Source organism: Odocoileus virginianus, chromosome 20 (genome assembly GCF_023699985.2).
Source record: "Odocoileus virginianus isolate 20LAN1187 ecotype Illinois chromosome 20, Ovbor_1.2, whole genome shotgun sequence".
Lineage (NCBI taxonomy): Eukaryota > Metazoa > Chordata > Mammalia > Artiodactyla > Cervidae > Odocoileus > Odocoileus virginianus.
Genome location: NC_069693.1, coordinates 10265873 through 10278022, shown reverse-complemented (window position 1 = coordinate 10278022; position 12150 = coordinate 10265873). Strand labels below are relative to the sequence as shown.

General features: G+C 48.1%; 1 protein-coding gene across 5 annotated transcripts in view; it reads left to right on the top strand.

Moving 5' to 3' along the window:
- The window catches only part of CD177 (CD177 molecule), a 42606-nt gene extending 37180 nt beyond the window's left edge, over positions 1–5426 (top strand). For all 5 annotated transcript variants that reach the window (XM_070450762.1, XM_070450764.1, XM_070450763.1 and 2 more), the window contains 4 exons: positions 636–776; positions 3848–4024; positions 4159–4290; positions 4920–5426. In XM_070450762.1, coding sequence (XP_070306863.1) covers positions 636–776; positions 3848–4024; positions 4159–4290; positions 4920–5173 — 704 coding nt within the window. In that variant the 3' untranslated portion in view covers positions 5174–5426. The remainder of the gene's footprint in view (positions 1–635; positions 777–3847; positions 4025–4158; positions 4291–4919) is intronic.
- Positions 5427–12150: the final 6724 nt, after the last annotated feature.

Here is a 12150-nt window from a genome sequence, read left to right as displayed (position 1 = left end):
GGCGTTTGAGTATTTCTTTAGAACATAGAGCTGCTCAGTGAAGACATAGATGGTGTCAGGCTACTTTCCTGTTTATGTAGATAAGGACCCCGAGGCCCAGGGAGGGATGTAGAGATTGACTCAGGCTAAGGAAGAGCCATCTGTCTCCATCACAGCTGAAGGAGAGAGCAGCTGTCCTCAAGAGGGCATTGAGAAAGACCCCTGTAGTGTGCTTGAGCAGAAACAGAGTAAAGAATGAGGATGCAGCTCAGACTTCCAAAATGAAAGAAGTGAAGGTGTTAGTTACTCAGTCGTGTCTGATTCTTTTGCAATCCCATGGACTGTAGCCAGGCTCCTCTGTCCATGGGATTCTCCAGGCAAGAATACTGGAGCGGGTGGCCATTCTCTTCTCTAGGGGATCCTCCTGACCCAGGGATTGAATCTGGATGTCCCACATTGCAGGTAGATTGTTTATCGTCTGAGCCACCAGGGAAGCCCTGAAGGTCCCTTGTAAATATGAGGTTGAGGGACCCAGTGGCCCAACGGGCTTGCAGGGTGGCTCAAGAATGTGAGCATCTTCCCAAGCAGAGGACCAGGAAGGAAGGCACACGGCAGGTCCCTGGCTCCCACAGACCTTGGTGATTCTTTCTCCGCAGCCAGTCTGACCTGTCATCGGGGGATCATGCTGCGGATGTCTGCAAGCCTGAGCCAGGACCCTGTCAAGTGGTCCACAACTGGGGAGCAGCAGTGTAACCCTGGGGAGGTGTGTCAGGAGACCCTTCTGCTCATAGATGTAGGTGCGTGGGCTGTGCAAGAGGGCAAGACCCCTGCCTGGGGTCCTGTGTCTCCCTGCCTTGGATTTTTAAAAAATTGATTAATTTATTTTAATTGGAGGCTAATTACTTTACAATATTGTAGTGGTTTTTGCCATACATTGACATGAATCAGCCATGGGTGTACCTGTGTTCCCCATCCTGAACCTCCCTCCCACCTCCCTCCCCATCCCATCCCTCCAGGTCATCCCAGTGCACCAGCCCTGAGCACCCTGTCTCATGCATTGAACTGGGACTGGCGATCTGTTTCACATATGATAATATACATGTTTCAATGCTATTCTCTCAGATCTTCCCACCCTCACCTTCTCTCACAGAGTTCAAGTCTGTTCTTTACATCTGTGTCTCTTTTGCTATCTCACATATAGGGTCATCATTACCATCTTTCTAAATACCATATATATGCATTAATATACTATATTGTTGTTTTTCTTTCTGACTTACTTCACTCTGTATAATAGGCTCCAGTTTTATCCACCTCATTAGAACTGATTCAATAGCTGAGTAATATTCCATTGTGTATATGTACCACAGCTTTCTTATCCACTCATTGCTGATGGGCATCTAGGTTGCTTCCATGTCCTGGCTATTGTAAATAGTGCTGCGATGAACATTGGGGTACACGTGTCTCTTTCAATTCTGGTTTCCTTGGTGTGTATGCCCAGCAATGGGATTGCTGGGTCCTATCCTGCCTTGGACTTTTTTTTTTTTTCCATTTATTTTTATTAGTTGGAGGCTAATTACTTTACATCATTACAGTAGTTTTTGTCATACATTGAAATGAATCAGCCATGGATTTACATGCATTCCCCATCCCAGTCCCCCCTCCCACCTCCCTCTCCACCCGATCCCTCCGGGTCTTCCCAGTGCACCAGGCTGGAGCACCTGTCTCATGTACCCAACCCGGGCTGGTTATCTGTTCCACCCTAGATAATATACATGTTTCAATGCTGTTCTCTTGAAACATCCCACCCTCGCCTTCTCCCAGAGTCCACAAGTCTGTTCTATACATCTGAGTCTCTTTTTCTGTTTTGCACATAGGGTCATCGTTACCATCTTTCTAAAGTCCATATATATGTGTTAGTATACTGTAATGGTCTTTATCTTTCTGGCTTACTTCGCTCTGTATAATGCTGCCTTGGATTTTTAAAAAATACTTATCTGTTTATTTTTGGCTGTTCTGGATCTTCGTTGCTGCATGGGCTTTTCTCTAGCAAGGGTTACTCTCTAGTTGCCGAGCTGCGGCTTCTCATTGCTCTCTTGTTGGGGAGAACAGGCTCTAGGGCGTGCGGGCTTCAGTAGTTGAGGCTCACAGGCTTAGTTGCCCCGCGGCTTGTGGGATCTTCCTGGACCAGGGATCAAACCTGTGTCCCCTGCATTGCAAGGAATCCTCCTTAAGTGGTTAAGGAATTTTAACCACTGGAGCACCAGGGAAGCCCCCTGCCCTGGATTCTGTGCACTAAATTTCCTGCCACAGTCCCTTCAGGCTTGCAATTCTAAACCCAATTCTTCCTCTATCTGTGCCTTGGTTTCCCCTTCTGAAAACCGGGAAAAGACGATGGCAGTAATAGTAATCTACCTCACAGTGTGGTCACTAGGATATAGCCGGCAGTCCAGGCAAAGGGCTGAGAACAGAGCCGGCACAGAGAAAGCTTTGCTGTCACTTCAGTCCTGTCCGACTCTTAACTCATTTCATTCAAAGTCTAAGGAACTGCTGTTATGTGTCAGGCAGTGTTTTAGGTGCAGTAGATCCCGTTACATTTGCCTTCTTGTAGCTTTACAGGCCAGTGGGAAGCTGCAGGCAAAACAAAAGAGTGAGATATCATGTATGAAGATAAGAGCTGTGGACAGAAGTCCAGTGGGGATGGGAGAACAGGAGAATGATGTGAAGGTTGCAATTTGTGCTCTGAAGGCTCCCTGTCAACTAAAAAACCCCCGAACCTAAAATTTTAGTTGTTTATTCGGTGGGAATGTTATACACATTTGCAGCAAGTGGCAGGTAATCTGAATATGAAAAGATTACTGTTAATTAAGAGAAAACTCAATCTCTCACATGAAGAGATTTAACAATCTTCTATCTTCTTTGGGAAGATGCAAGTGTCCAGACTTGCTGAAATCATTTCCTTCATATTTGTGGTTGTCGTTCAGTCGCTCAGTTGTGTCCGACTCTTTGCAACCCCATGAACTGCAGCAGCACACCAGGCTTCCCTGTCCTTCATTATCTCCCAGAGTTTGCTCAAACATGTCCATTGAGTCGGTGATGCCATCAAACCATCTCATGCTCTGTCACCTCCTTCTCCTCCTGCCCTCAATCTTTCCCAGCATCAGAGTCTTTTCTAGCGAGTCGGCTCTTTGTATCAGGTCCCCAAGAGTATTGGAGCTTCATATGCATCTAGCTATCTGGGGCCAGTCCTGCTTTCTTTATTGTTCACAAACTAATTTCTTGTTTATCATAAGAGATGGCAAATGTGGTGGATAGCTGCCTCTCTCTCTCTCTCTCTCTCTCTCTCTCTCTCTCTCACACACACACACACACACACACACATACATGCGCGCGCACACACGCACGCACACACACACACACACACACACACACACACACACACACACACACACACACACACCCAGCTCCTCAGTGCTTTCAGGGGGGAGGAAGTAGCTGCTGGCTTCCAAATACATGGCTTTGTTTTTACACACACGCGCACACACACACACAGCTCCTGGCTTCCCAAAACCTGGCTTTGTTTCATCTGGGCTCAGAAATTTGCATTTGAAAAAGGCGTGTTGACTGGTAGGGCGTAGAGCAGAAAACATTTCATTTCCGACGGGAAATTCAGAGGACGTTCTACTCCGAAGGTGACCTTTGAGCCAGAAATGAGGGGCGACAGAGCTGGGGGAGGACCCCGACTCTGGCCCCAGGCTTCCCCATTCCCCTGTCGTCGTCACGTACCTGTCCCCAGACTGACGAGCCCGTGACTCTGCTGCCCTTGGAGCCTCCCCTCTCACCGCCCAGCTTTCTCTCTCTCACCCCTCAGGACGCAGGTCGATCCTGCTGGGGAGCAAAGGCTGCAGCCAGATCTGGACCCCGGCTACCACCATCCACTCGAAGACCCCCGGAGTGCTGGTCGCCTCCTATGCTCGGGTCTGCTCCTCCGACTACTGCAACTCGGCCGCCAACAGCAGCGTCCTGGTCAACGCCCTGCCTCGTCCAGGTGTGTGATGCCAGCGGGCTGGGTGGGGACCAGGGTAGGGAAAGACGGGGCCCCAGAGACACATCTCTGGGTTCAAGGGGGTGCCGCGGCTAAGTGCAGGGCTGTGTGTTCCCAACCTTCTCTCTGCTCCCCAGCCGCCCCGGCCCCAGGACACCTGCAATGTCCCAGCTGTCTGGTCCTTGGATCCTGCTCAGAAAGCTCTAACGTTGTGACGTGTCCTCAGGGCACCAGTCACTGTTACAAGGGTCAGATTTTTCTCTCGGGAGGTGAGTGCCGAAGGTCAGGTCCTGAGGAGGAAGGGGCTGGGGGCCTGGATTCATGGGGTCCCGAGGTGGGAGAGTGCTTGAGACCTTGGTGTTGTGGTCCGTGCGCGGGTTGGAAAAGGATTTCCAGATATGAGGCAGAACGAGAGGAAAATAAAGTTTAATAGAGTGGGAAAACCAAACAGTGGGCTGGGGGAGTGCCAAACCCCTTCTCAGGCTAGCAACCAATTTTTACAGCCTCAAGACAGAAAATTCCTATTGGAATGGTGGCATTAGGTGATTGGTTAGGATGCTATAGGGTGGGTAATAGGGTGGGTATTTTACCTAATACCGGGTCAGGGAACTGGTCGGTTTAGATCCAGAGGCTCAGGGCAACAGTTGCTATGGGGCTTGGTTAGTTCCAGAGATTTTTATCCTGTGACCTTGGTACAGGGCTCCACACCTGGCTCACGAGTTTGGGGGTGGAGGGGCTTGGGGACCCAGGTTTTCTAGGTCTGAGGGAGGAGGTGACTAAGAGCCTGGTCTCTTGGTCTGAGGTGGAGTAGGGGAAGGTCCAGGATTAATAGGGTCTAGGAACTTAAGCATGAGGAGCGCTGAACGCTCTGTCTTCACTCTCTATCTTCATTCTCTAGGTGGGGTGACCACCCCAGTGGGCATCCAGGGCTGCGTGGCCCACCCATCCAGCACCTTGTTGAGCCGTAGGCGGACTATCGGGGTCTTCAACGTGCTTGAGGAGCGTGAGGGTGACGATAAGGTGGATCCGCCTCCCATTTTAAGTGGAGCCACCCCTGGCCCTTCCCTGGCTTGGGTGGTGGGGCTGGGGCTGTCCCTAGCCCTTTGGTGTGGGGCACCCTCCTTGCTGACCCTGTTCCCCCATAATCCTTAGCTCCTGCTGACCCCTACACCCCACCTCTCCCTCTGACCTCATAATTCAACAGCCTTGGACACTGAATCATGTCCCAGTCCTCATCACAACCCCCCCCCCCACCACACACACACACACACACACACACACACACTATCTGACCTGGTGACAGCATATGGAAGGGCCTGGGAACAGCTGAACTGATCCTCTGAGAGGGTGGACATTCAACCAGTGGCCAGCTGAGTGTGATAATAAAGACACTGTCCTTTCCCCACATGCAGGGGTTTCTCTATGTGAGGGGAGGGTAGACACCCAGAGATCTGGCACGAGGGAGGAGAGGAAGCTGGTGAGAGAGTCACCATCTCAGGTCATCTTTCACTGGTCTGGTCCACAGCCCCCCTGGACCAGTTTGGGTGGTAGCAGAGTCTTCTAGGTCTTGCAGGCAGAAGTATTAGGGCCTCCTGGGAGGGCTTTCCAGGCAACTCAGCAGTAAAGAATCTGCCTGCAATGCAGGAGACCTGGGTTTGATCCCTGGGTGGGGAAGATCCCCCAGAGGAGGGCAAGGCAACCCACTCCAATGCTCTTGCCTGGAAAACTCCATGGACAGAGGAACCCGGTGGGCTACAGTCCATGGCGTTGCAAAGAGTCAGACATGACTGAGCCACTGACCACACACATATAATGACTTGGGAAGTGAAGGTGTGCCAGACCAATGAAGCTTCTATTTTAGTAGCCAGCACCAACAGGGGGCTCACCCCACTTGAATAAATTGACATAGTGGTTTGTGTGAAGCAGAGAGATGAGAGGATTGGCACCATTTCTTGAGGCTGATATCATTGGGTCTGTTATCATCCTAGGCTTGAAAGACCAAGAAGTCATTACTGTTGTTAGAATCTGGAAGGGGGTGGTGTTTAGAGAGGGCTGCCTGACAGGAGCCATGATCTCAGGCTGAAAAATCCACCCAACCCACAACGACGCTACAGGGAGGGAGCTGGGGAATTAATACCCCAACTTCACTCAGTGTCCTCCCTCTGGTCTCCTGCTGGGGCTCCACATTGACTGAACCCAGCTGGAAGGTGGGAGATCCCACTAACAGTCCCTACAGCACAGGGCAGGGGGAGAAGGGGAGAGAATGAATGTGAAGAAGGAAACAGCACAATCCACCCCTTGAGTCTGCAATACAGAAGACACACAATTCCCATCTGTTACTTAATCATAGAATCATCTTGTGCTAATGACAAGGGGTCACACACCCACAGCTTTAGATGATCAGTTCTTCATGAACCACAGTGAGAAGATGGGGGAAAACCTATAACAGGGCTACAAAGGCCCTGACTGTGTAGCTGGTGGTGATGAGAACCACCTTCTTCTACCACCCCTTCTACGTTCTCTTACCACCTGCCAACACCTCTGGACATCGCTGGGACACAAGTCTTCATTCTTAAGGGAAGTAAGTGTTCAATAGTCTTGTCTTTATTGGCTTTGGGATACTTTCTTCTGAACAGGGCCACCGACAAGTAAATATTACCCCCAACGTGCCCCCTGGCTCCCAAACGTAGTCCCCCTTGACCCAGCAAACCAGCCTCCCTCTGGTGGTCACGTTCCCTCTGGTGGTCTCCTCCGCCTCTTGTTTCAGCAGCATGAGGAACACAAGATAGCATGGTGGCAGTCCTGGCTTCTGGGTCATTAGAGCTCTGATTGGGTTTCTCACCCACACCAAGCCCAAGGTCACAGAGACCAGGAGCAAGAATCCTTTAAGTGGGTTGTCATGTGTGCTGATGGGGGGCACACTCCCTTATCCTCCCCTGTGTCATGGAGCCCTGCATTCTGGCTCTAGGGGAGGTGGCACGATAGACTGGCCAGTTTGAGACCTAGAGCATCTCCTGTTGGGTGGCAAGGTACCTTCTCCAGCTGGTGCCTTCATAAGCCATCATGGCCCTTTGACCCTTCTGATAAGCCAGCTGTGTCTGTGTAGTGGGGCATCTGGAAGGTCAGTGAGCTCCATGGGTGGGAGTTAATTGCCTCAGTTCCTTTGCCTTAAAATACATCCTCTAGTTGGGAGCAATACTTCATGGGAGGACTTCCCTGATGGCCCGTGATTAAGAATCCACTTACCCGTGCAGGGGACAGGGGTTCAATCCCTGGTCCAGGAAGATCCCACAGGCCACATGGCAAATAAGCTTGTATGCCACAACTACTGAGCCCCATGCCCTAGAGCCCGTGCTCCGCAACAAGAGAAGCCACAGCAGTGAGAAGCCTGTGCACCACAACCAGAGAAAGCCCATGTAGCAAGGAAGACCTAGGGGCAGCAAAAAGAGAAATTTAATTAACTAATTAATTAATTTTAAAAACCTTCATGGGATCCTGTAGCAATAGAGCAGACGTTTCCTAAGTCCCCAGATGGCAGTGTTGACAGAAACACTGAGTGCAAGGAAGGTGGGTCAGCATCCACAGCACGTGTTACCCTGTGGGGAGAAAGGTCAGTCTCGAGAGCCGGGTGTGCGTCCTGAAGAGTCCTGCTGGAGAAAGACATCGTAACAGGCTGAGATTGGCCTCTGCCTTTGTTGGGTTTGGGTACTGAGTGGAGTCCACAGCCAGGTCACCTGGAGAGAGTGAGCTCATTTGTTGTCACTTCATGGAGACATTAGTTAACTCACTAACCCAACAGAGTAGTAATTATATCCCCAGATGATTGAACTAATACCTCCAATCCTATATTCCCTGAGAAGAATATTGGCCCCATGAAGCCTTTCCCTTGGTCCTGTCTAGTCTCACACCCTTAGAATCTGTATCAGTCAGGGTCCAAGTATGTGTCAGGAATCACATGCTAATTTTCACAGGTGAAGTTTTTTGTTTTGTTTTTGTTTTGGCCACGCAGCACGCAGGATCTTAGTTCCCTGACCAGGGGTCGAACCCCAGTTAGTATAAAGAATCATTATCGGACTTCCCTGAGAGTCCAGTGGCTAAGACTCTGCCCTTCCAATGCAGGGGCCTGGGTTCCAATCCCTGGTTGGGGAGTGAGATCCCACATACCACAACAAAGATTGAAGACCCTAAATGCCGCAACTAAGACCTAGCACAACAATATAAATAAAAATAAATATAAAAAAGCATGAAATATTTAGAAATAAAAGAATCATGAGGGAATTCCCTGGTGGTCCAATGGCTAGGGCTCTGAGCTTCCACTGCAGGGGACATGGTTCCATCTCTAGTCAGGAACTAAAATCCACAAAGCCAAAAACAAAGAATCATTATCTAGCAACACGGGATGAGGATTAAGAGGGAATTAGTTACTAAGCCTAAAGAACACAGGGCTTTCCAGGTGGCGCTAGTGGTAAAGAACGCCTGGAGGATCCCATGGATGGAGGAGCCTGGGAGGCTATAGTCCATAGGGTCGCACAGAGTCAGACCCGACTGAAGCTACTTAGCACATGACAAAGATAAGATATAAAAGATAATAGTGGATCTAGGGAGCAACTTCCATACTTGGGGCCAGAAAACAAGCTCTTCAGCCTGCAGTGTCCCTCTACCACCCTCTACCGGCAAAGCCTAACATTGTGCCAGGAGATGATGAAAATTGCTTGCAGGATCCAGCAGGGCAATGAAGAGTGGATCTGGAGCTGAGAGGCCATAACTGACACAGAATCTCCTCATACACATGCTCTGGGATTCCTGCCTGTGCAAACTGGTGAGGTTCTCTAACACTCTCAATGTGTGGCATGTTCATGCCAGACCAAGTCCTGTGCTTCTTTGGACTGCATTAGAAATTCATTCTTGTGGGTCTGGAGGAGAAGCAGTTTACTATGAGTGGTGTCTATCCCACATCTGAGAGTCACACTCCCTTAACACAGACTGGCAACATAGAACATTTACCTGGCAGTACATCTCTGCAACCCGTTCACTCAAGTCTTAGGCTTGGTTCTCAGCTGTATCTGCCCTGTGACTACTGGAAACAAGAGATGCTCTGCCAAGGGAGTTTTCTGATTGTCCATCACATTTCCATTTGGACAGTCTAATCTTTCCATTGCTCCTCTTTCCCCCTTGTTTCCTCATTAGGGTCATTCGAAGAAACCAGCTGACTCCCCAGTCAACCTGTGCATCACCGTTGCCATAGTAACAAAGTGCCACACCCACTTCAGGCCCCAATACCTTGCTTTCCATCTGCACTTCTTTCACTGCTACCCCAGTGATAACTGGACCAACTATGAAATTGCCACAGGACTTCTCTCACCTATGCCCTATCTTTTTCCATCAAGGTGGTCATCCCTGTGCCTCTCCCATGTAGTGGAAATCTAATCCCAGAATACAATTTTGTTTGTCTGTTGCTGGATGCCACTGCTGATTCTAATTACTGAATTGGTCAGGGTCCCGGCTTCAGGTTTAGTCGCTCAGTCGTGTCCAGCTATTTGTGACCCTATGAACTATAGCCTGCCAAGTCCTCCAGGCTCCTCTGTCCATGGGATTTTCCAAGGAAGAATACTGGAATGGGTTGTCATTTCCTATTCCAGGGATCTTCCTGACCTAGGAATTGAACACTCATCTCCTGCATCTCCTGCATTGGCAACAGATTCTTTTTTTTTTTTTTTTTGCAACAGATTCTTTACCACTGAACCACCTGGTAGCAGGAAATAAATTGTTCACCCAAGTTGGGTAACTTGAACAGAATTTATTAAGGGGAGCGCTGATTACAACTGTTAATACTGGATCCAGGAAAACCACAAAGGATGGTGCAGGAGTTGGGAGTAATCATATATTTTATTTAATTTTATTTATTTTTGGCCATGCTGCACAGCTTGCAGGATCTCAGTTCCCCATCCAGGGATTGAACCCAGGCCATGGCAGTGAAAGCCCAGAATCCTAACCACTAAGCCACCAGGGAACTCCTTCATGTATTTTAAACATATGATTGCAACAATATATAACAAAGAAGATTGCTCTGACCACAGATGCTCTACATCTGGGAGGTGCCATGCACTTCATAGATTTATAACTGGCATGAAAAGGCCCAGTACTGAAATGGGGGAGAGAGCTCCTTTCTATATAAATCCATACTTGAACACAAAGCCACGTACACTCATGGTGTGCTGGTAAATAAACAACTGCCTCCCTGAAGGGAGAAATAAAAGCTCTGATCTGTAGCATTTGCCAATGTCCTTGGTGTAAATGCTCCCACTGTGGCTGATTTCAAGATATCATGATGTCCCTGCCTATGGAGTTGGGAAGAAATGACCATGCAGGAGACACAGGTTTGATCGCTGGGTTGGGAAGATCCCCTGGAAGAGGAAATGGAAACCCACTCTAGTATTCTTGCCTAGAGAATCCCATGGACAGAGGAGCCTGGCAGGCTACAGTCCACGGGGTCACAAAAGAGTCAGACATGATTGACAGACTGTGTACACACACACACCGTACAAATACAATAGTTATAACCAGCCTCGAGAGCATAGGTAATAGTAAAATAGCAGAGAGAGAATTTAGGAAGTGATGATTTTTGAGTATTTATTACCTTTGTTTTAAAATTTTTTGTTATTTATGGCCATGCTGGGTCTTCATTGCTGCAGGCAGGCTTTCTCTAGTTGCAGTGTATGTATGTGCTTCTCATTGTGCTGGCTTCTCTTGTTGTGGAGCACAGGCTCTAGGGTGTGCGAACTTCAGTAGCTGCAGTGCACAGGCTCAAAAGCTGTGGCACATGGGCTTAGGTGCCCTGAAGCATGTGGAATCTTCCCAGACCAGGGATCAAACCTGGGTCCCCTGCATTGGCAGGAAGATTCTTAACCACTGGACTACTAAGGAAGTCCTACCTTTGCTTCAATATAATTTAGTTTTAAGTTGACAAAATTTCATTTTTAATAGTGGCTGTATTTAGCAACTGGCTTGAAAAACTCCTGAAAATTGACTCTCATGAACCAGGTGGAGTCAGTCCCAGCACAGCATGGCCCACACCCCAGAGAGAGCCAATGAGTATGCACAAATGCTCTTGCACACCCTACCCTGAGAGCCCTCAGGGATCCCCTGAGCTCTCAATTCTTTAAGAATAGATCCTTATTCTTCCTTCCATCTCTAAACCTGTCAGGGTAACCTCACCCAGGGTGGGTGGGTAGGGGACCAAATTGGCTCACTGCCGGAAGCATGGGCACCTCAATATCCAAGATTTGTGGTACGTGAGCATTGAAGCCATCAACACTGTGGGTCTCCCTATTATGTCTTGAGCAGTTACCCAAGATGACCAACACCTACAATTCCCAAGATGTGAGAAGGATGGGGACTTCCCTGGTGGTCCAGTGCCTAAGTCTCCACCTCCTGGTGCAGGGAACCTGGGTTCAATCCCTGGTCAGGTAATTAGATTCCACATGCTGAAACTAACAGATCCCATGTGTGCTAACTAAGACCTGGCACAGACAAATATAAAGAAATTAAAAAAAAAAAAAAAAAAAAAGAATTTCTACTGAGTTACTGATGGCTTTAAAAACTGAACCTAACTCGGAAAAAAAAAAAAAAAAAAAAACAGAGAATGAAAACTCGGGAAAAAAAAAAAAAAAACAGAGAATGAAAACTCGGGAAAAAAAAAAAAAAAAAAACAGAGAATGAAAACTCGGGAAAAAAAAAAAAAAAAAAACAGAGAATGAAAACTCGAAAAAAAAAAAAAAAAACAGAGAATGAAAACTCGGAAAAAAAAAAAAACTGAACCTAAAGAAAGATGTACTATATTTATATAAATGATTAACATTTTAAAGCAGCACTAGCTCTTGTTAAAATGTCTGCTTTTAGTTACTTTATTCAGAGGTGGTTTGGGGCCATCTTAACCATGCCAAAAGTTAATTTAAAACACACAAGTAAAATACCATGTCTCCCTACCGGGGCTAAGTGAGCAGACACAGGCAATTTACTTTAGAATAGAGTAGGGGTTGGGGGGAAGCCCTTTATTTAAGCTTGTGCGTTTGGGTGCAAACAACCTTCCAGGGAGAAATACATGGAACAATGTTCAAAGCTCACACAGA